General features: G+C 43.9%; 1 protein-coding gene across 1 annotated transcript in view; it reads left to right on the forward strand.

Moving 5' to 3' along the window:
* LOC119455698 (ras suppressor protein 1) overlaps positions 1 to 22,202 on the forward strand; it is a 41,698-nt gene extending 19,496 nt beyond the window's left edge. Inside the window, exons 7-9 of the mRNA XM_037717122.2 lie at positions 3,654 to 3,768; positions 9,384 to 9,516; positions 17,389 to 22,202. Of these exons, the coding sequence (XP_037573050.1) occupies positions 3,654 to 3,768; positions 9,384 to 9,516; positions 17,389 to 17,482 (342 nt within the window). The 3' untranslated portion in view covers positions 17,483 to 22,202. The remainder of the gene's footprint in view (positions 1 to 3,653; positions 3,769 to 9,383; positions 9,517 to 17,388) is intronic.
* Positions 22,203 to 22,803: the final 601 nt, after the last annotated feature.

The following is a 22,803-nucleotide window of genomic DNA, read 5'->3' on the forward strand; positions in this document are numbered from 1 at the left end:
CCATTGGAATGTTGGCTCTCCGTGTCAGGTTTGAAAAAAAAGGGGCAAGAAAGGCTCCAACTGGTGAGCCACCACCATTGGCACCATTTTGATTATCTCGCAGTGTCAAACCAGCTGCTCTCGTATGTCGATCTGCTGGCAGCTGCAGCCACCGCTACAACGCTAGGCCTAGCTGCTTTGACGTTGGCTACCAAGCTTCCAGCTGTTTGGTGCGGTGTTTTTAATTGAAAGAGTTCGCTGCTATCAGCAGTGCCACTGACATTGTCCTCTTTGCGAATGGCTTCAAAGCATGGAAAGTATGGCAAAGGTCAAGCGTTGCATAAAGGCTGGTTCCCAAAAGGCAGCTTTGCGGCAATACAGCGGTGTTATATGATGAAGCATAATAAGAATGAACGGGGCCACTGTCATGGGACATAGTATGTATTCTTTAATTACTAACGCGTGTACCCGCCATCTCCTGTCACAGTTGGATCACCGATACGCCTAATAAGTGTGCAGTTATTTCAGACAAGCCCGTGGCAATTTGAGCCCTTGAGGGCAATAAAGGCATGCATTCATTTTTTGGGACTGCCCAATATTTTTGAGATTTTTGCGGCCCCTAGGGTGTCCGAAAGCTCAGATGTTGACTGTACCAGGAGCCAACCGAGCTGCGATAACCAAATGATCGGGGATTTCATTGCTACAGTCATTGTCTTCCACTTTTTTTTTGCTCATTTAATTACCGCCCTTGTCGGTGCAGACATTGATAGTGAAGTTGGTGCCACTTGAAACTGCTTGAAAAAGTGGCCTAAGACCGTGTTGCTATTTAAAATGTAAATGAATAAATGTTGTGCACATAGAACTTGCACAGCAAACAGCAAATGCAGCCATTACAACTTAGCGGCTTGGCTTGGCTTGTCCTTTGGTTTGGGCGCAGTCGGCGACTACTGGATTGAATTGGCATTGCTAGTTTCAGTTTCAAGGAGCCACTGGTAACATGGCCGATGACCATGCCGGTGACATATGAAAACTGAAATATGGCTACTTCTGCTCAGCTCTGTAGCCTAAATTAGCATGCGGTTGCGCTGATGAAGTTCAAATTTCGAACAGTGCACTGTAAGGTGTCTGAAATTTGGAAAATTTCTGCCAGGACTCTTGTGTTCAGTGCGTGCGTTCGGGATGGTTGGAAATGCACAGATAGGGTGTCTAGTGCAGTTGACGTTTTGCTTTTAGATTTGTTGTGCTATAGACTATACACTTGGTATTTCTTGTAATTATGTGGCAGTCACAGCATATCGTCCGGGAACGTTGTGGAAACGACGACGTATCAAGGGGATTCTAATACATAAGGTGTCTACAACTATTGCCGGGACCGGGCCTCAACGACGTTATACCTGGGAAAATTTATGAACGAGGAACACATCAGCGGGGTTCTACTTCAAAGAAACGAAGGAACGTCGCATTACCACATGCACGTACAATGCTGTGTTAGCTGAAGGAAATGAGTGTGACACTACAGCACCACACGTTCTAAAGGGATGCGACCATAATGACACTGGCCAAATATTAAATTGAGAGAACAATTTTACATGTTGGCTGCCTAAAAGCGAGCCATTCTTATTAATGATTCGTAATTAGTAAGCAGAAGTTATGTGCTCCGTGTTTTCTCACAAACTGGTGCCCTTGCACAGCAATTGCAGCTCTCCTGCAGCAGAATCATTAGGAACGTTCCTCAGTTCCATCATTCTCTCTTCCTTGTGACTCCAATAAGTTTTGTCATCGCTTGTAAGTAGAACCTCATTGATACAATTCCATTTCGTACGATTTCCCAGCACGAACGTTTGCAGTCGAGAACACCAAAAATGACCCAGTACAGTTAGCTTAGTTTTTACCAGTTGATACGTTTCCGGAAAACACAACCTTTCAGCATGAATGTTCAGTACATTGCCAAATTTCGATCGTATGATACGTTTTTTGGCCATTAGATTCCATGTGAATACAAAAAAACGCGAGGCACATGTGAGCGAAATTAGTAGGTGCCTGCCATGACAGCTTCCTCGCACTACTCGCCGGCCTGTGTCGCGTGAAAATGCCAGCATGCACGCATTCCTCTTCGTGTATCAACAAATCTTGTGGATGGTCGCATGTTGGCGTTGCCAGCTATCGCCGCCAACCCTGTTGCGATAAACATCTTCACCTGTCTGTTTCACAGTGTGCACACATGTGGCATAGTGTTTTTGGGGGAGTTGGAAGTGTACTTCACGCTTTTAATAGGTGATAAGCCAAACGCACTGCCGTTCCCTGCTGCAGGTGCCGCAAAGGTAGCGTCATGTTTCGCTCTGGTAGCATCGTACTCTGGCATTGCCCTCCAGCTTGATTTCAGTTGCAGTTTCCCGACTGGCAAGTCTTGTGGGTCGTCGCATGTCGACATTCACTGGAACATAATGCCGCCAGAAGATGCGCTTTGACGTTTTCCTATAGCGTAGTGTTTAAAAATAAACGTTTCTCGCGCCTTTTCTTGTTCACATATGTTCTAGTGGCTAGAAACGTATCATACGATCACAGTTTAGCAATGTACTGAATGTTGGTAAACGTTGCTTGGCGCTTGCACCGCTGACGCAAAGGTTGCGTGCTCTTTGCGGAATGAAGTTATGGGGCATGTGGTAAATAATTCAAATAAAAAACCTTTGATGCAAACATAGCTCCCGCATACTTGTGAATTCTAGATATGACACATGTAACAAAATAAATATTTCGTCAAATTTGATTAAACATCCATCCAGGTTGTGGAAATAGGCTAGGGGTCACGATGTGAAGGTAGAACTAGACTCCGTTGTAGACATGGCCTTCGTAACATTATCAACAGAGTTATGTGTGTTAGCGAATAGCCGGTCCTGCCGGCACGTGCTGTTGTGCGAGAGCTTTGGGGCATCTGAAGGTTTAGATGCTGTGGTGGATAGTTCAGATAGGATAGCCCTATTCTCCTGTCGCCCTTGCCCCCTGTGGCAGCTGCAGAAGAGGGCTCCTGCACCATTACAGAGGTACTGGTCAACGGCACTGTTCTCTACAGAATTATGCAGTGAAACAACAAATGCTACCTGTATGTCCTCACTGCGACAAATATACGCCTTCAGGCGCATCATTTATTGAATAAAGCAAATAGCTTTTTAGAAGTGTGTAGTTATTCACTTGCATTGACAATTCATCGCTGCTGGTTCCTGCACAATTTTTTGTTTTGTGTAAGAAGCTCAGAGAAGCTATCCAAGGTCGTGGCTGCTTGCTGCTACAATATTGATGCATAAAAGGTGGGAGGCACAAGACAGGAGGTTCACATGACCTCTCCATTGACATCACTTCCACTGGCTTACCATGGGTGTTTTCCACTTTGCTCAATGCGCAAGTTAGGCAGGGCAACAGTTCACAAAGTTATTGAGCAATTTCATTGCTGCAACACGTGCAGTTGACAAAATAATTTAATCAATAGGTATTGCAGCATGACAGCTTTCCTATATACTAGGATACCTTCTCAGCTTCCTTGTAGGAGATGTGGGAACAGGTCTTCTACATAATTTACTCATTTATGGGACTCTGAGTGTATCTTGGAGGATCCACAAGTTTCAGTGGAATATTGCTGGAGAACGGTTAAACAGTACTGATGCTTCCTCTCCTTGCAGCTCTCTGTGCGGGAGAATGACCTTGTGGAGCTTCCCAAAGAACTGGGCCAGCTGACCAGGTTGAGGGAGCTGCACATTCAAGGCAATAGGCTCACGCTGCTTCCTCCTGAGCTAGGTAAGTGCTAAGGTGTCCGTTGTACAGTGCCGAGACTCGGTTGGAGATTGGCTAAGTAACTTTGGTGCTGCCTGGTGTAATTAATTGCTGGGTATGCTTAAAGGCGGTGCCATTCATCACCAAGTGGCATTTGTTTGTTGGCTTCTTATGAAAAGTCTTTGTTCATTGGCTTGTTATGATATGGCACTCTTTGGTCATCTCTGACCCTTGCACCAAAAAACAATATCCATGAATTAATCAAGCTACACATACAGTCAACGTCTGACTTTTCGGACTCCCTAGGGCCCGTGAAAACGTCTGAAAAAAATGAATGCGTGCCTTTTATTGTCCCCAAGGGCTCAAATTGCCACAGGCACGTTCGAAGTAGCTCTGAAGGCCTGCCATTACACTTATTAGGCATATCGGTGCCAGTACTGTGACAGGAGACAGCAGGTGTACGCGTGTACTGCGGAATCTCGATGATACGAATCTGACGGGGTCACGACAAATATTCGTATTAGCCGAAATTTGTATCATCGAAACACAATTAACACTAACTAAATTATGGGGGATGAGAGGATCAGATTGCGAAAATCGCGAGAAAAATTTATTTTTCAAAACCACGTGTTTCGATATCTGCAACGCCTAATCTACGCTGTATCAAAATGGTTTGGCTGAAAACGCACTAAAAGTGGCCGAAAAAGATTTTTTTGTCATTGCGCAGGGCGAGAAAACAGCTTTAAATTGCGCAAAATCACCGCAATTCACAGAGACATATCTCGTATTTCCCGCCACCAAGCGCCGCCATCTTGGTATCATTCGAAAGCTCAAAGTTTCGCCGTTCCGCTTCTCAATTCGTCCGTCAACGCCATCTTGTAACAAACGCGCAAACTCAAAAGAAGCGCGGGTCTGTGATAAGTAGTCACACGGACTCTCCGATGAAAGCGGGCCTCCGATTGGCTGCCGTGCTGAAAGGCGTCTCTCCATTGGTTGCTGCTGTGGCAGGGGCAAGATGGCAACCGCAGTTGTCTGCTTCGTAAGCCACGCCGGCGTCTTCACTTGACACGCAGAATTTGGATTACTGAGAGCTCCCAGGTTAGTGATGGATCGTTGCTTGTTGGAGAAGAAATTTTGGACGAAGCACCCCTTCGGAATACGAAAGCGCAAGCCTCCTACGGCAAGAAAAATACGGCAATTATCGGGAGAAGCGGAGGAGCACCCGACTGAACGTGCCTTGCTACCGTGCACCGTGGATTACGTGCCGCGCTATCTTGCACCGTGTGACTCCAGCAGCGAAACCGACAATCACCCTGTACCATCGGCACCGATAACGCAGTCGACTGAAGACACACCAACGGAGGCTCCCGCGCCTCGGTGTACGGCCGCGCGAATCAGCCGAGATCGTATCTCGGTAGACTTAGCTCGCTGCGACTAGGCAAAATGGCGCCAACACAAAGAACGCGGCCCGAAGCACAGCAGCCACTCCGTCCGATGGGCGGCCGCCGAAAAGGAGGAAAAGCACAAAAGCAACAAAAGCGCCACCGCTTCCAACTCTTCGCGTCTAGTCGCGGCCTCCGCTGTGTCCGGCGCCGCGTCCGCGCCTTCGCACCAAAAGAGAAAGGGAGAAAGCGCGTGATTGCGCGCTGTTCTCTTTCGCGGCCATCGGTGTGGCGGCGTTTATTCATATTAACCGACGCGGGTCGAAAATCGATTCGTAACAACCGTACTCTAGCACGTTGCAAAGTAATGGGGCTCGGCCGGGACCACAGAAAAATTCGTATCGTCCGGAAATTCGTATTAGCCGTGATCGTATCATCGAGATTCCACTGTATAATCAAGGAATACATACCGTGTCCTGTGACAGTTCCCCCTTTCTACTCTTGGTATGCTTCAACGCAATACATTGCATTGGCTACACCGCGTAACACCGCCGTATTGTGGCAAAGCTTACTTTTGGAAACTGGCAATAGGCAACGTGCCATGCTTTCTGCGCGTCAAAGCCATCAGCGAGGATTACAATGGTGGAGTAGGTGCCATTGCTGACAGTGCCGATTTCTTTCAATGAAAAATTTCACCAACAAAACAATACTCCCTAATGCGAAATTTGAGTGCAGCTGTGTACATATTTTCACTTCGCAACATATTGGCTGGCGCGGGCAGTCTGTCTCGTGTGGCACATTGCAAACGAAGTGAAGTGCAGTGCAACTTCCTCGCTAATTGGGAGATTGCGAGAGGCAGCGCATGGATGCTGCGTGGGCGCGATTCACAGCAGTCGCCGCTGACAGACCTCCCTTAATGAGCGCTTTGTTTCCACACAGATGACGCATGTTACTCCAGCGCCATCTTGTAGCCATAGTCGCCGCAAAGCCCGTCTTGCGCGGCACTACGCTTTTCTTCTCACGCTTTTGCCCTACCCTCCTCCTCCGCTTTGTGCCTCATGGTGCCGTTGCACCCTCCTCCTCTGCATTCCTCCTCAGGCTCTCTTCGCTGTCCCAATCTTTCATCTCCCACTGCGCTCCACGTTCGCTTTCCTCCTTTGTTGTGCTCGTTCGCTCGATTACGATGGACAACGCCGTTAGTGCCGCTTGCCGCAGGAAAGGGCGTCTAAGAGCTGCGCTCTAAGACACAGCACCAAACAACAGGAAGCTTGGTAGTGAACGTTAAAGCAGCTAGGCCTAGCGTTGCCGCAGTGGTGGCTACAGCTGCCAGTGGATCAGGGTGCGAGAGCGTCTGTTCAATGCTGTGAGATAATCAAAATAGCGGCAGGGGTGACTTTGATTAATGGCGTTTCGGATTTGTGGTCGTGGCAAAAAGTCCAGGAAATTGGACAGATAAGGACTTTTGTGTCCGAAATTTCAGATGTACTTATACATTGGCTCAATGGGGTGCGTTCGGGGTGCAACAAAAGCGTCTGAATGATGGGGCATGTTAAAAAATCGCGCTGTCTAAAAAGTCAGTCATTGACTGTATCCTGTAATCGGTGCTCCTCATTTACGGTGTATGCATAGCGCAACCATCGTACACATCCTGGTTTGTTCATCGTGGAGGATAAAGCTGTCGGTCACCCAACACGGTGACTGTAGTGTGCAGTGTAACAACCACCGTGCGTATCCTGGCTTGTTCATCGTGGAGGGTCAAGCTGTCGGTCACCCACCACGGTGACTGTAGTGTGCAGTGTAACAATCATGTAGTGTGCTTTAATTGCATATTAAGTAACCCCAGGTGGTCAAAGTTAATCTAGTGCCCTCCATTACCGCCTCTATAGTAGCCCACTGTGCAGCTTTGGTGCTTTAGACCTTTCAATTTCAAACCATTGGTCATGACCCTGTGTGCAGTTGAACCAGATCACATGTGCACACAAGCAACTGCGTGTCCAGAATTTTATGGACATTGTTCACACTTTGTGGAAGAGGGGGAGTGGTGTGATGCCAAAGCACGGGGCAATCTGATGTTTCATTCTGTTTCATGGCTCTGCCATGCAATGCTGTATTTCTGAAAGAACTTGCAGCTGGGAGACCAAAAAAGGCTGAGGCAGATTGCATTCAGTCAGCTTGACATATGTCGCCACATAGAAGCACAGGGAAATTAGGGTGAAAAGACATTGCAAGTTAACAACTGTTTACTGTGCAAGTTCTGCAGATTCAGAAGGATTGCACAAGATTGTCACAATTAATTTTTTCATTCACATCATAGTCCTGACTCTCCTACTATGGATGCTTTGTAAGCTTGAGTTTGAGTTCATTTCAGAAGATAAATTTTATAATTTCGTAAGTATATACATTTGGGAAATCAAAAGTTGTAAAATGGGTAATTAATAAAATTGGCTTTGATAGAATAACGGTTGACCATATTTTATCCTAAAATGTTTACATTTTCAGCTGTGTGTAGCCTTGCATCTGTTACGGGGCAATCATGGTGTGACACCCCTACCATGCCAAACTTGCTAACCATGTTTAATTTCCATTGCCAATTCACATTCTTCCTGCACTCGTAAACCCTGCCAGCAATGAGGTCACTTCGGTACCATCCATTGTACAGAGACTCGCTTGTGTACACAGGCGTGAAATGTTACTGCAGTGAGAAAAGTTGCTGCTTACAGACATCATGCTTTGTGAATGAGTGTTACGGCCGCATCTCATTGGGCCACGGGAGCATAAAGGAAAGCATTGCTTTTAATTACGGGTGTGCGAATACAGAATGGTAGTTGTCGAATTGAATGTCAAAGTGATTCAAGAAAAAAAAAATGCTGACTATCAAATTGAATACTGAATATTAAAAAAAATAATTTGATGCTTGCAAATTTTAGACAAAAATGTATGGTGCTGCACATGTTCGAGAAGTCTCTTAGCACTGCATAACAAGAATAACATAGGTACATAGAAATCAAGATATACAGTACGGTCTACTCTTATCAAAGGGAGCACCAATTCAGTATGCCAGCACTGATTGCAGCTCAATTCTGGTACGTATATGAAGGCACGGAAAATGTTTTTTATCAATAAAGCTTCTGTTGACTAGAATCAAGTGCTTTTATCCCTTTGAAACTAATGAATTAGTGACGTTCTGTTGTACTGAGTACCAATTAGGGTCTCAGTTTAATAATGGATTTGTATTTTGCGGCAATCTTTTATTTATATATTTTTATTTATATATTTTTATTTTATATTTTATTTATTTACTATTTATTTATTTTGCATACTGTTTCACAGTATGTGTGGTTTAGTGCTGTTGGAAGTGTAGTGCACGCTTTTAATGGGTGATCACACAATCGTGCCGCTGTTCCCTTATGCAGGCTGTGCGAAGTGAGTGTCATGTTTCACTCTGGCATCATCGTATTCTGCCATCGCCCATCAGCTCGATTTCGTTTCGGTTTCCTGTTGCAGTCTTAAAAACACTATGGAGTGAAACGACAAAGTGCGTCTCGGGTCGCTTAGGCCCCACTAGCTCAACGTACTTCGGCTTCTCGTGCCGCAACGATTATCACGGAGTGGGCACACCAAAACTTCCTGTCAAAATGCCCCGTCCGAAGAAACCGCTGACCCAGGCCAAATTCGAGGAGCGCAACCTTAAGCTTGCAGAAGCTGCAAAAACGACAATGCTGGTCCCGGCACCCCTCAAGCCCTATCAGTTCGCCACGTGTCGGTGTCTCGTGCTGCAAGGATTTGTGCAATTAATGCTTCTCGTTACGTAGATGCCAACTATAGTTGAGTCTGCCAAATTTTTTAGTGACTTCAGATAGTATGTTTTTCTGGTTTATACGTTTTTTTTCCTATTTTTTTCCGAAAACATATGAATGAGGTTCTGCTATTTCGTGCTTTGCTACAATGCCACAAGCTATTTAATTAAAAGCACATCCTATTTTTGTTGTGTTTTCTAGGCGCTCAGGTCAGTTGAGACCATAAAATGAAGACTTCACCTTAGTGTGTACTCATCAGGGCGTGTAATATCCATCCTGTCGAATTTACAGTTTCTGACAGGCCTGCATACTCGCATGCAGCTTATACGAAACATAAACTATAAATGTTTTGAAATTTTGAACAACAATATGTATTGCGGTATGAAACTGAAGGGAACAAATGATGAAGATAGGAAAGAAGACAAGCACCTAAATAGCTGCTTTCTGTTTATCTCTGCAGGCAATCTCGACCTCGCAAGCCATCGTTGCGTTGTCCGCATGGATGACAACCCCTGGGTCGCCCCCATAGCCGATCAGCTGCAGATTGGCGTCTCCCACGTTGTCGAGTACATCCGCAGTGAGACCTATAAATAGTGAGTTTCTTGTTTTGGACCACTGTTTCTTAATACATTTTCATGCTAAATGCGGTCCTGATGTCAATTTTTCTAGAGTCCCTTTGTTTACTGTTGCTTAGTGACTGCCTAATAGACCAGTGGCAGTGGAAATAGCTAAAGTCATGTAATTCTCATGAAGTATAATTAAAATTATATCTTGAGATGCTCATTCTTATCATAGCCAACAGAACTGTTATGTGAAGATTTACAATATATTTTGCATGACACCCACAACACCCAATGTATCATTTTTGATACGCTCAGTTTGATACCTCAAAGTGCTTATTTATGCACAGGAAACTTAGTGCAAAAGCCATTGTAGCATTTGTGACACTAAGCTTTTTTTTTTTAAGCAGAGTTTCAGTGATAGATAGGTCAACAAACTGATGACAAATGAATTATGTGCTGATTAAATTATAACTCAAATAACATTACATTGTTTTTATTTTTGTATAGACATACTTTCCAAGGCCAGATATAAAGGTGTTCGCATTGTTTTAATTTTCCTTCATGTTGAATGACGTGAAGGCTTTCTGAGGTGAACAGATTTTCTTTATTTGACAAAGTTTACATCTGCAAATACAGACTTCGTTAAATAAAGGGTTGCAGTGCAACTCTTTGTTGCTGTGCTAGAGAGTAATAGTGACAATGTGTAATAGTGGCACAAAAGTAGAATTACCGTGGAGCTTTGTAGATCAGTGCTCTTGTGGGGTTGCGTCGGACATGTAGTTAGGAGGGCCTGCGTATAATAATAATAATAATATTCTTTATTGCCCTTCTCTTTTTTTTCTTGGTACATTTTCTACCTCACCAAAGCATACATCGCTTGTGGATGGGTAGGCAGATCAGCAGTGACATACTGGGCAAATATAGGTTATACAAAAAAGCAAAAAATGATGTTGGTGTGTAACAAGATTTGGCTATAGTTAGGACTAAGCAAAGATAAACATGAACATATGTAACAGAAAAAAATCATTTTTACAATGCTAGAAGTCAGCACCGGAGGAACATAAATACATAAAATCAAACAAAACTTGGAATACCATTACAAATGAAAATACAAAGTCTACACAAAATACACAGAAAATATACTTTATGAAAGAAGAAGGCACCAATTCTTTAACATTATTTTCACTTCTGTGACGCTACTACATTGCATGTATTCCTGTGGTAATTTGTTACTGCTTTGAGCAGTATAGTTCTTAATAAACTGTTCAGGCATACACAACATGATGGGTAATCCACGAGCCATGACACAATTACTTTGATGATCGAGCGCATGAAAATGCCAGCAGAAATGTTTGATGACACTAATGAGGCAGCCCAACTGTATACCTTCGAACAGGGTATTTTGCACTTCGACCTACCTATTGGAACTTGCTTTTTGATGCCCGTTTCATATGTGCATTTAGTTTTCGGGGAGCTAGATTGAAGCTTTGAGCTTTTATTAACACTTACAAAGTGTTTCATCCTTGCTATATCAACCTGCACATTCAATATTATTGTCCAGTAGCTTATGGCATTCCATCTGTCACAAACACCTATACAATACACTTCCGTTATTTCACCTTTGGTTAATTGGATTTTTCGGTTAATTTTATCTCGACTGAAGGTCTTAGCCTTTCTATGGGCCCAAACTTTTGTTATTTTCATCCTGAAATTGGGCTTCACCAAATAATTTGAGCTTGACCAGACTGAATTCAAGTGCCTGACCCCTATGGGGACTCCAGTAGAGAACACTTTAGCGGCAGCATGTCTCAGTGGAGCTTTCGGGAGAGTGAATGCTTTGAACACACGCCATTTCCTGTCGAAAAACAGCTATTTTCGGCCTGCCTTAGGAACACTTCCAAATAGTAATGCTAGCTTGCAATGCTTGATTATGGTGTTTATTTGATTCTAACGCGCACCCCTTTTTTTAGAAGAAAACTGAGCCGTAAATTGCTTGCGTGATGAAGTCGGATATGAAACCAAAACCGTGTTCGCGAGGTTTATATGCCTTGCCGCATAACACGGCTATATTGAGGCGAAGCTGACTTTAGGAAACCGGCTGCCATTGTGCAACACATAATAAACCCTTGCCCATTTTTCTTGCTAAATCGGGTGATTTCTGCTTTGTTTAAGGAGCTTTAATTTTATCTCAATGTTAGTTTTAATCTTTGAACACATGGAAAGTGAGCGCGCATCTAATTAGGCGGCATGTTGGAATCAGGCAAATACTGCCAAATAAATCTCCAGTATGTTTTTACTTTTTTTTCTGCCTCTTGTTTAATTTGACTCGACGAATAATTTGATCAATTTTGTCGGTTGCGGCAGGGTCGAATTAATGAAAGTCTACTGTATTGCTGGCAGCATTTTGTAAAGGCTTTATGTGGTCAATGTGCAGCCAGTGGGCTTCTATTTCCATGACCTTGCTTAACTTGAAATTTTTCTAGATTTTACAGCTTGAAGTGAACGAAGGTTGCTATATATTCTCAGGGGTGGGACTCCTGCGCCAATTGCACCATTTTGATACAAATGCAAATTCCTGCGCCAAACTTTGCCAAACAGAAAATTGACCGAAATTGTGCCACGCTGCGCCAGAACAGCTTCGCCATGTGTGCTTCGGCAGTGAACGCGAACAGCGAGCGGATTCGTTCTCCGAAAAAGAGTTAAGCCGTTCACATTCCTCGCACCAGGCGACGCCGCCTTCCGCACAGTTTCTCGTCATTTTCACGCTTATAACACTGGACTTTTCTCTGCTTCCGGCAAGTGGCTGGTGCACGCGCAACCACTCCCGGCTGTTGTCACTGCCATTCGAACGGCCAGGGCGGCTCTATTTAGAGTGTACTAGAATACGGTTGAGTGGGCCGTGTGGCGCTGCGCTCCCCAGCTGAGGTTCACAACAACGATAAGTAGGCTGAGAGTGCTGCGAGTGAACTAGATACAGTAGAACCCCGCTGTTACGTTTTTCACGGGACCGTAAAAAAAAAACGTAAGAGCCGGGAAACGCAAGAGCCAGGAAACAGGAAAAATTGAGAAATGGGAGTAGTGTTGAACTGCACACAATATTATTTTAATTCTTACGTGCGACAAAAAGTAGTTTCGCCCGACAGCCGAAGTATCGATTGCGGTGAGCTATACAAAGTAAGAATAGTAGTTTTATCGTCTGTATAAACTTGTAAACATTAGGTTATTAACTAATTAACAAACATAGTGTCAGCGCCCACAGGCAAACATGAATGAACACATCACACTCGATGAGCGCGGACACGCGCAGTTAAGCGCCGCTGCAGAAGCGAGCGAAGTGACCTTCGACTGAGCGCCGAGAACATGCAGCACGCACAAAGCCACGAGCCGCCGACGCACCTACACTGCGTAGAATCTACCCCCACGCAGATCGCTTTCAAGATAGGGCCCGCGGGACCGCGCGCGCGCCGCCGCACAGTATGATGCCAGAGCACAACGCTGCCCGCTACCCCCCCCCCCCCCCTCGCTCCCTCGCTGGTGCCTCGAGCGCAACGGAAGGAGGCGCGCTTCCTCTCTGCTTTTCTTTCGCGCGCGAGACGCGGTCGTCGGCTCCCCTCGCACGCTTTCACTCGCACATTCAGCATACGGCCGCGCGGCTTCCCTCGCACGCTTTCACTCGCACATACAGCATACGTCGCCGCGCGCCGTATGCTGTATGTGCGAGTGAAAGCGTGCGAGGGGAACCGACGACTGCGTCTCGCGCGCGAAAGAAAACATACGGCGCGCGGCGACGGCGTTATCGCCCTTGGACTTTATACGGACCATCTATGAGCCAAAACCAATTTTAGGGCCGCAACGCGTCATAGACATCATCATTAGATAGCAAAAGCGGATATCAAAGGCCATACTTTTGCTGGCGGAAACCGAAAATACGTAATAAATGTCGCCCCCAGCACTTTGGGCGGCCAATGCCATCGTCAAGCAACCAAGCCAAGCGACATGAAAAGTCAAAATGGCCGCTCGGGCCGGCGCGGTGTGGCAGTTCGCAACGTATGATGCGGGAACGGTCCCACAGTTGCGACGTAACAGCGGGGTTACCAATGCATTGGGTTCTATGGGTGCTGTGCCGGGACCGGCCGAAAACGACGTAACAGCCGGGAAAACGCAGCACCCGGGAACGTAACAGCGGGGTTCTACTGTATTAGGGATGCGCGTGTCGGAGTGGGTTTAGCGGGCTGGTGTCTCTGTCCCCAGGGCTGGTATAATGTAGAACACTTCCAATCTGTTTTTATGCCCATATGCTCGAGGCCGCAGCTGTTTTGATCTATTACGAAGGGCTAATGGTGGATTTGCAATAAAAAGTCGCAGTTTCACCCAGAAGGCGAAGCAACGATTGCGATAGCAAATTAGTAGACAGCTATACGGAGTAAAGATAGCAGTATTATCGGCCGTGTAAACTTGTAAACATAAGCATACCAACTAAATTAGCAAGCATGGTGTCACGCGCACACAGGCAAACGTGAACACATCGCACTCATGACCGCGGAAACTCGCTGTCAGAACGCTGGACTGAGGAAGCGCGGCAGCAGCAGCAAGCGAATTGATCTTCGTGCTGCCTCTCCTAAGCTGCACGACCTAAGCAGCGAAAACACAGCGCACAAGAAGCTATCCCACTCACACTCTGTCCTCTTCGTAGGTCGCTTTCAAGATACCGCCCGCGCGGCCGCAGCTGCCGGAGTAGAATGCCCCCTCCTTCCTCCCCTCCCCCTGATGTCTTGAGCACGATGGAAGACGGCATGCTTCCTACCCACTTTCCTCCCTAGCACGCGCGAGATTGAGCCATCGTCGGCTCACTCTCACACGCTTTCACTCGCACATACAGTCAAACCTCGATATAAAGAACCTCAATTTAAAGAAATTTGCGATGTAACAAACTATTTTTATTTACCCATCTTAGTTCTATTGAATTGACAAAACCTCAATATAACGAAGTTTTTCAGCGCAAGTACAACTTCGTTATATCGAGGTTTGACTGTACAACATACGGCGCGTGGCGAGGATGTTTTCATCCCTGGGCTTTATACGGGACATCACGGCGACGGTGACGGCGTAAATGCGCTGGAGTGTCCATATAATTGCTATCGCAATAAAAACAGATTGGTATAGTTTTACATTGTACCAGACCAGGACAATTTATTGCAGCTCTCTGGGTCTGCGGTGACATATGGTGACCCAGAAATTATGTTACTGTGTTGATTGAACTGCATAATTTCAGAACATTTTTCAGCTATCATCATGAGCGTCGGCACGGGATTATATAGTTCGATTGTAGTGCCACCGATGTTTTCAGCTTTACAGGAAAGCATGTGCCGTGCCGCCGCTCGACCCGCTCTTCCATATTCTAGTATGCTATAGCTACAAACCGTGCTTCTACTACATGTGCTTCATGTTGGTTTATTGTGTGTTTCGTTGTGGTTTCGACACTGTCATATTCCAAATTCCGTTATTTCACCAAAATTCAGATTGGCCTGCTCCAAGCTGCTCCAAAATTTTCGTTGTGGTTTCAACACTGTCATATTCCAAATTCCATTATTTCACCAAAATTCAGATTGGCCTGCTCCAAACTGCTTTAAAATTAAATTTTATCGGCTCCAAGCTGCTCCAAAATGCAATTTGTCTGCTTCAAACTGCTCCAAAAATTGCTCCAAAATGACTTTGGGCAGTCCCACCCCTGTATTCACAAAAATTCTTAAAGTCATAAAAAGTATTTCCTTATGCTTTATTCCTGACCGTGTTATATTTTTCCAGATATGGTGTTTGTGGCATGCATGTAACTGACATTGACTTCATAATGAGGCATTTACTTGAGTTCTTAGTTCCAGGCACTATTCCTGTGTTGTGTGATATTCAAATTTTTCGGATCACGGTTGTATGGTGTTTGTATAAAATCTGGCACTGCGTAACTGCATTGTTGCAACCCACCACCACCGCCACTGTATCTTATTGTATGTGACACTCTCACGCAGCTTAAAGCAGCTTTTCCACGATTTTAATTTCAAAGGGTGGTGGATGTATAGCTTGCTATACTCTGCCACAGCAACACCTTCTTGCTGCAGTTGTGAATTGCATTGACAGCATTTGCGACCTTGTCTAATGAGGCTTAGTGCTGAGTATTATGAGACATTGTGTTGTGCACAGAAAGGGTTAATCTACTACTGAAAACTCACTTTAACTCTTTACGTACCGTGCCCATTGGGCATCGTTAGCTCGCTATCGATTGTTTGAAACACCGCTTTTGAGACCTTCTGTGCCGCTCACGGACACACTGCGCTATCGGACGTGAAGGAGGAGAACTATTTTAGTTTTCTAAGCAGGTCGCCTTTTTCCCGCGAGGTGGTGATTTTTTAACACACTTCGACGTTTCCTGATCGTCCAAGTAGAAAGCAAAAAAAGGCCGCCTCCGAGAGTGGCTTGCGCGCTTCGAAAGATCGCAGACCTTGTGATTCTGCTGTGTCTGTGGCTGACTTTATCGATGGATCGTGCAGCAGCGAGTCTGAGGATGCTGCTTTTTCATTAGACTTTGATTCTGAGAGTAACGATGACACAAACCAGCCCGGAACATCGCCGGCCGCAGCCCGGCACGCCCAACTGTAGTGCTTGCAGTTAAATTTTTGTAGCGGAATACCTGTTCAATGAAAATTTTCTATTTTTTTTAGATACATTTTGTATGGCAATACATATTGTATATCTCAAAATTTTCGTTACATTTTTTTTCTTAGTAGATACAAGCGTGTCTTTGCTAACTTTGTTAAATTTTATCCCACAATCTTGATTTTGGCAATTTATATCTTTTTTATGACATACATCTCATTTCTAAAACTTTCATGCTTGAAAAGTGCATTCATTCTGCTTTTTGTTTATCTATTACATAAAATTTCGAGTGCAGTAGTTCCTTCAGAAAGAAAAATCTGGCGTAACCTACAAAAAACACCTATTTTCCCCATGGTAAGGAAAGAGCTAAAGCTTGTAATGGTTCATAAGCAGTTGAGGTGTGTATTGAACACTCTCTTGAGTTTCAGGACAACTACTGCTGTATGTGTACTATTATTCAAATCAGGACAAACTTCAGGCATGAGCTTTAAAGCTAATTAAAAAGAAGTTTAGATTGAACAGGGATTAGAAACAGTCTCGGACCATGCCTCAATCCTACAGTATCCCCACATAAGCTAAAAACTTTATTAGCCAGCTTTGGCAACTGATAAATGCAATCTGTTCAGAATTCCTTATTGAATAATTAGAAAAATGAACTTGTGTGACATATCTATCCTTAACCAGTGCTTGGCTAGTGTCTAGAGAAAGGCTGGCCAAGCACTGTGCGTAACACTGCATAGCACTGCGTGTTCTGAGGAACACATGTGCTCCTACATTTTAGCACACCGGCGTCCAGTCACGTTAGACGCTGGAAATGTGTGCCTCAAGATGAGTGGTGAATTTTCCTACGCTAAATCGAAGAATGTCCTACTAAAATCTGTTTTCTCAAACCACAAGGCTGTGTATCTACGGCGCTGCTGTTGGCATGTGAAGTGCTGGTTGCCTATGCGGCTGACGTTTCTGGAACTTTGCCAAGAATGCTGTCAGCTGTATACTGCAACATGTGCAGTGATGAGTCTTGCAAAATCTTGCGAAAGTGAAGCTATCTCCCAAAGAAACAGAATACTGCCCCAGAGTGCAGCCTTAGCTAACAAAGCTAAGGTTTTGCTTATAACTCAAGTTTAAGCTTTGAGTATGTGTGCTCCTATCCTAATGAATTGGTCCTGTTTTTCCAGTGTGGGTGTTCACTTTTGGCCTACGTCATTGGCTGAGCCTCCTTCCTAACATTTCCGTGTTTTCTGTTTCGCCAAACAGTGTTTATGGCCGCAACACACACAGCAGCCTGTCTCCTCCCCCCAAGAAGACCGACAAGAACAAGAAAGTGAGCAAAAAAAGAGACCACAACTGAGCGCACACTCGAAGGGTAACTTGACTAGTTGAGACAATGCTCTCTTTTAGTGGGCTTTTTGATGCTTCACTGTCCTTTGCTACCTTCATGACAAAAGAAATACTATGAAGTATGTGTCTAGCTTTCAGTGAAGGTGTTGCTGAGATATGGCCCAACTCCCCTAACGAACGCCGAGAGTGATCAAAGGATGGCACCATCACGATGATTCTGGAGCACTAGAGTAAGATGGTTAATATAAAGTGGAAGGACTAGTGTGTGGAGGCCATATTCTTGATTGATCACTTTTTGGCACATCACCTCCGGTGCCTGGCTGATTTTGGTGGCCCAGCGGCTATGGCATTGCACTGCTGAGCCAATCACAAAACTGATTGCTGAAACTATCATCAAAAGTGACTGATTGAGGATAATTTTCTTGTTTTCGTCCTTCTCACTAATGTTAAATGCTTTCTTGAGAGTTTTGCAGTTTACTTTATTGTGCAATTGTTGAAAATGGAGCTTCCAGTTATGCCTGTTTATTTGAGTAACGGTTAAATGACCCAAGTGTGTCGGGGTTCGTTAAAGAATGGGGCTGGTCGACCACTACAGCATAGTTTTGTTACTTCAGCTTTCATGGGCTTCAAATATTTGTTCCAATAACAGAGAAGGCTGTGTTGAAAGAAGCCTCTTGAGAATGTGGTATGACATGAGCTCTGCCCTGGCCTGGATGTAGAAACCACATTGAATGACTGCCATGTTGTTTTGGTGGAACTTAACTAGCTGTAGTTTCTGGCTTGTTTGCGTAGTTTATAGCTGTGCTACAGCCTGTAGCACTGGAAAGGACAGCTTCTGTTTATATCATTATGCTCCCTTCTCATATTCTGTGCAAGCTTTGTGGCTATTAATATTACATGAGGTATAAATTGTGCGTACTGTGTGTGCATGTCCTTATATGAGTCATTAGTTGTTGCTGTCCTCCTTTGCTTCCAGTACAGTCGACCATTAATTTTTTCATAACCTGCCAGTTCTTGCAGTTCCTATCAGGCTTCTCTGTAGCATGGGAATAGTGTTGCCTCTTAGTGTGTTCACAGTGTTTACCAGTACCTGTGGGCCTACGGGACAATTTTTCTGCAGCGTGAATAGTCAGCTGCCATCCACACAGCCACACATTTTTAGTGAAGACCTGATTTCACTGCCAAGTGCGGCAAGTTGGGTGTGTTGGTAAAGTTGCAACACTACCTTTTCTTTGTCCTCGTCTTTTTTTGAGTGCTGTTTTACTATCACCATACACCTGATTTCAGCCTGGTGCGATGGGTGAATGTTGCCATCACATTATGGAACATGCTGTTTATAGATAATAGGGATGATTGTGATGGTGGCTGTATGCTTATTAAAAACAAACACATCGTTTCTGTTTAATCTTCACTACATGCTTGTCATGTTTTGTTTTGCATTCTCATGCCCTAGTTAATGTTCATTGGAACAGTTTTGTTTTTGTGAGTGGCAGTTGCTTGTGGAAAATGAAATTGTAGGCCGTCATCATCTTTAACATCGGTTAACAGGGTTAAAGCAAGCAGCACCAAATTGGCACCACATGCATGCATTGGTGTCTGCATAGAAAATGCAGAAATTTTGAGTTGTCAGCAAGCTCCACTTGACTTTGTTTCCTTAATCTTCATTTTATGGCAAGCCATTAGATTTGTTCAGCTCCCCAAACACAGTTTAGTCTTTGCCTAGTACACAGCTTAAGTAATGTAAAACTTTTCACTGAATCATTTTTTGCTCATAAATTTAATTAAAAAAAAGGTGCCATCTGCAGGAATGTCAGGTGACCCCAGCGGGGCTTGAAAAATAGTTCTCATAAATACATGCATAAGAATGTTGTCGTGTTTGCAAACTGATGTGATACATCACAGACAAAATGTAGGGTCCCGAGATGTGTCCCTTGCTAAAGGCACAGCTATGGAAAGTTGCTCACTTCCAGAACTTTTGAAGCAACGCACATTTTTCAGCCAAGATTGTTGACTTTGTTTGTTGTTGTATGTACGGGGCATTGCAGCTGCGTGGAAGCCTTTCACTGCTCCTAGTACTGTTTGCAAGTGCTGTCAATATGAATGTGCCTTAGTATTGTTCATTTACGCTGTTTCTGTATTGAACAGTGGCATTTAATGCAGGCTTTCTATTTCATTTATAAAGGTGCTGCAGCTAGATTGTTGCCTTTCGGGCACTTGCCTTTGCAGTGTTTTGGTGCTGTGCCTTGGGCTTTTTAAGCAGTGCTTTTAATAATCTTTGCAGTATTTGCCTTACAACATTGCTCGCTTTATTAGAATCAATTTCACTAGGGGATTGGAAGAATGTTGCTGTACAATATCTTTTAGTTCATTTATTATGCCTGCTGGTGTTTTGTGAAGAGCGGTCACAGTAATTATAATGCAGCCATGAATAATCTTACTCATCTAATATTTTTCATTGCTGTGGCAGTCGAGATCAATGGTTGGTTAGAGACTGGCTGTAGGGCTGAGCAAAGGTGATATTATGAAGGCATTTCACAGTGAGATGTGTGCATTGACTTGAAACAAAAAATCGCTAAGCTAGCTTGGGACAACCCAAGTGCACCTGGACAATGATAAACTTTTAAGCTTATTTGTGTAATGGTTGTTTCTGTCTGCTGTTGAACTTTAAATGTATAAGTTTCATGATTCTTTGTGACAGTGAGCGTTGCAAAATGAACTTAGTCATTACTCATTTATGACACATTGCACCTCTTGTGCTAAACATGTAAGCGAAGTGTCTTTGTATTTCTTGTGTATGCACAATATTCTTGCATAATTTTCACTGTGTTACGCTGAGATTTTCTGGCTGTAGGCTTTTCTTGGTGCCACATATTGTGTCACTGTTTGCCATTGTGAAAGTTGATAATACATTTAGGGGCACACACTCCTATGTATATTGGGGTATATATTCTATGTGCTGACAAATTTATCATGGTTACTGACATAGTCCAAAACCTGTGACCTGTATTACGGAGTGTGATATACAGGAGCCAGGACTCTTCTGATAAGGCACTGATGCCGACATCTTGGCAAACCCAGCTTCATGGCTGAGTTCACCATGCTACGAAGGATGGCGCTCAAGTTTGATACTTTCATCCAGCAGCAGTGGTGAGGAGCAGTGCTTGTATTTGACTTTAGAACTAAGAATGTGCTTTTTCAAGGTCTGAACTTGGCCTGTCGTATGTTCTTCCACCTCCAGGATAAGAAGCGAAAAACATTTCAAACTGCCTTGCTGGCATGATCCAGTGGGGACCTCTTCTTGCATGCTTGTCAGGATGTTTTCATGTGTCTTTGCTTTGAATTGTAAATTATGCACACAGTGATGGCAAAGTGAAGTAGGAGAAAGATGATGCAACATATGCATGAGGAAGGGACGATATTGGCAAAGGAAGAGGGCACACAAAAAAGCTAGTACTGCCAGTGTCGCCGAAGCGTTTGGGTAGGCGCACCAAATGCACTGCAAAGTATGCATGTCGGCACACCCCTGTTTATATCATACTCCGTTACGTGGATTCAGGTAATGCACCTTTAATTTAAGTGGCCAAGCTGTGAACATCTTTCTCTTCAGTGATGTGAGGGCATCTGCTGTGCACCCGCTGCAAGTGTCAATGTTGTGTTGTGCAGTCTTTCTTAATTCTCTTTTTGTCTAAGCTGAATTATTAGAATAATGACAGAACAAGGAAGCTGGTGCTTTTGCTGTGGCTTTTTGCAAAAGGGGGGGGGGGGGGGGGAATGACTCGCACCACTTGATGCTGCAGTTGAATGTGTTCTTGCCCTAATTGGATAAGCTTCGTGGCACTGTATGAATTCAGTGCTTTAGTGATATAAGGGGAGGACAACATTGTGAGCTTCTTTGTGAGAACTGCTGTCTTGATGGCAGGGCAGTTAAATCAGACGCTGTCTGGTTCTACTTGATATGTCATGATTACAACCGTTCATGTATAGCGAGAAAGTTTTATTGGCTTGTTTGGAGTTAGCGAGTGCCAAATTGTTGCCACTGGGTGCAGCAGTGAGATTTTTCACGTTTACAGCCAATAATACAGCATTGCTTGTTTGGCTAAAGAATAATCAAAGTGGTTAATGGTAAAGCCTACAGTATATGATCACTTTATGATAATCAATATTCAATTTTAGTGTGCTTCTGGTTGATCCTCCTACTGCATGCTTATATGCATTTAATTTTTTAATTATATTTAATACATTTTTGTGTGCTTATTCATCACTTTGTTTGCCTGTAAGTTCCTTGGCCGATACACTGTGGTTCTTTTTGTCCTTGAGAAGAAAAAGAACTGGTGCCCGTAATTTCTTGGTTGTTCTTGTGTGCTACGTTTTATCGTTGTTAGTGCATTTTCTTATCAGCTGCTTTTTTTTTTACTTTGTGTTTGCTGTTTAGTTTGACAACAACATCTTAAAGAGAAGGCATTGTCAGACAGTCCTTTTGTTTAGTTTTGTGTGGAACACGAAGATTTTAGTGCAATCTGTCCAATCAGTTCACAAATGATTGTCAGCGTTGCTGGACACGCAGAAAATATTGTTAAGCAAGTGCCTGTAAGTTTCAGTTACTTGTTGAGCTTGTTTTTGCTAAAATGTGGTCTCTTTTTAACAAGATGTTTAAGCACGCTCTTGGTTTAGACCTAATGATTTTCGCTAGTCGCACAAGTTGAATAAAGTTTTTAATCTATTTACCTGTATGTATCCCTGCTGCTTGTCGTTCTTTTATCTTTTACAAATAACTCATTGCAGTACTGCAGTGGTATGGTAGCCAGTCTGAGATATGCCAGGTACCCATGTAATTTAATGCATACGAAGTTGTAGCAGTTACTTTCCCTATATAAATACATTTCGAATGGAGTAGTGCTCTCAATAGGCAGCTACTGTTGCTGATTTCAATGAAACTTTCTGTATTTTGAGGAATTAGTTGGCTTCTAGTAAGTGTAAAAAACAAATTTACTATTTAAGTATTCCAGTTACATAAAAAAAAAATTTGACACAGTTTTACCAAAAGGACTCGTAAGTGGAATGGTCTTTGTATAAAAGTAACATAATAAATGTTACTCAGCAACCCAAAACAACCTGTGGCCTATGGTAAAGATCTGGGTCGAAATTTTGTAATGGTTCGTTTACAGTTTCATTTTTCGCTGCTTTCATCATTGGCTCATGAACGCTATTGTATGTACTATTCCAAGGGATTGGCCATTGAGCACACGGGACACAAAAGCATTGAATGGGGGATCAAAGAAAATAATACCCGTCTCACACGGGCGTTTCGAAGGCCTTCCAACCGATAGTCAG

This window comes from Dermacentor silvarum, chromosome 6 (genome assembly GCF_013339745.2).
Source record: "Dermacentor silvarum isolate Dsil-2018 chromosome 6, BIME_Dsil_1.4, whole genome shotgun sequence".
Taxonomy (NCBI): Eukaryota; Metazoa; Arthropoda; class Arachnida; order Ixodida; family Ixodidae; genus Dermacentor; species Dermacentor silvarum.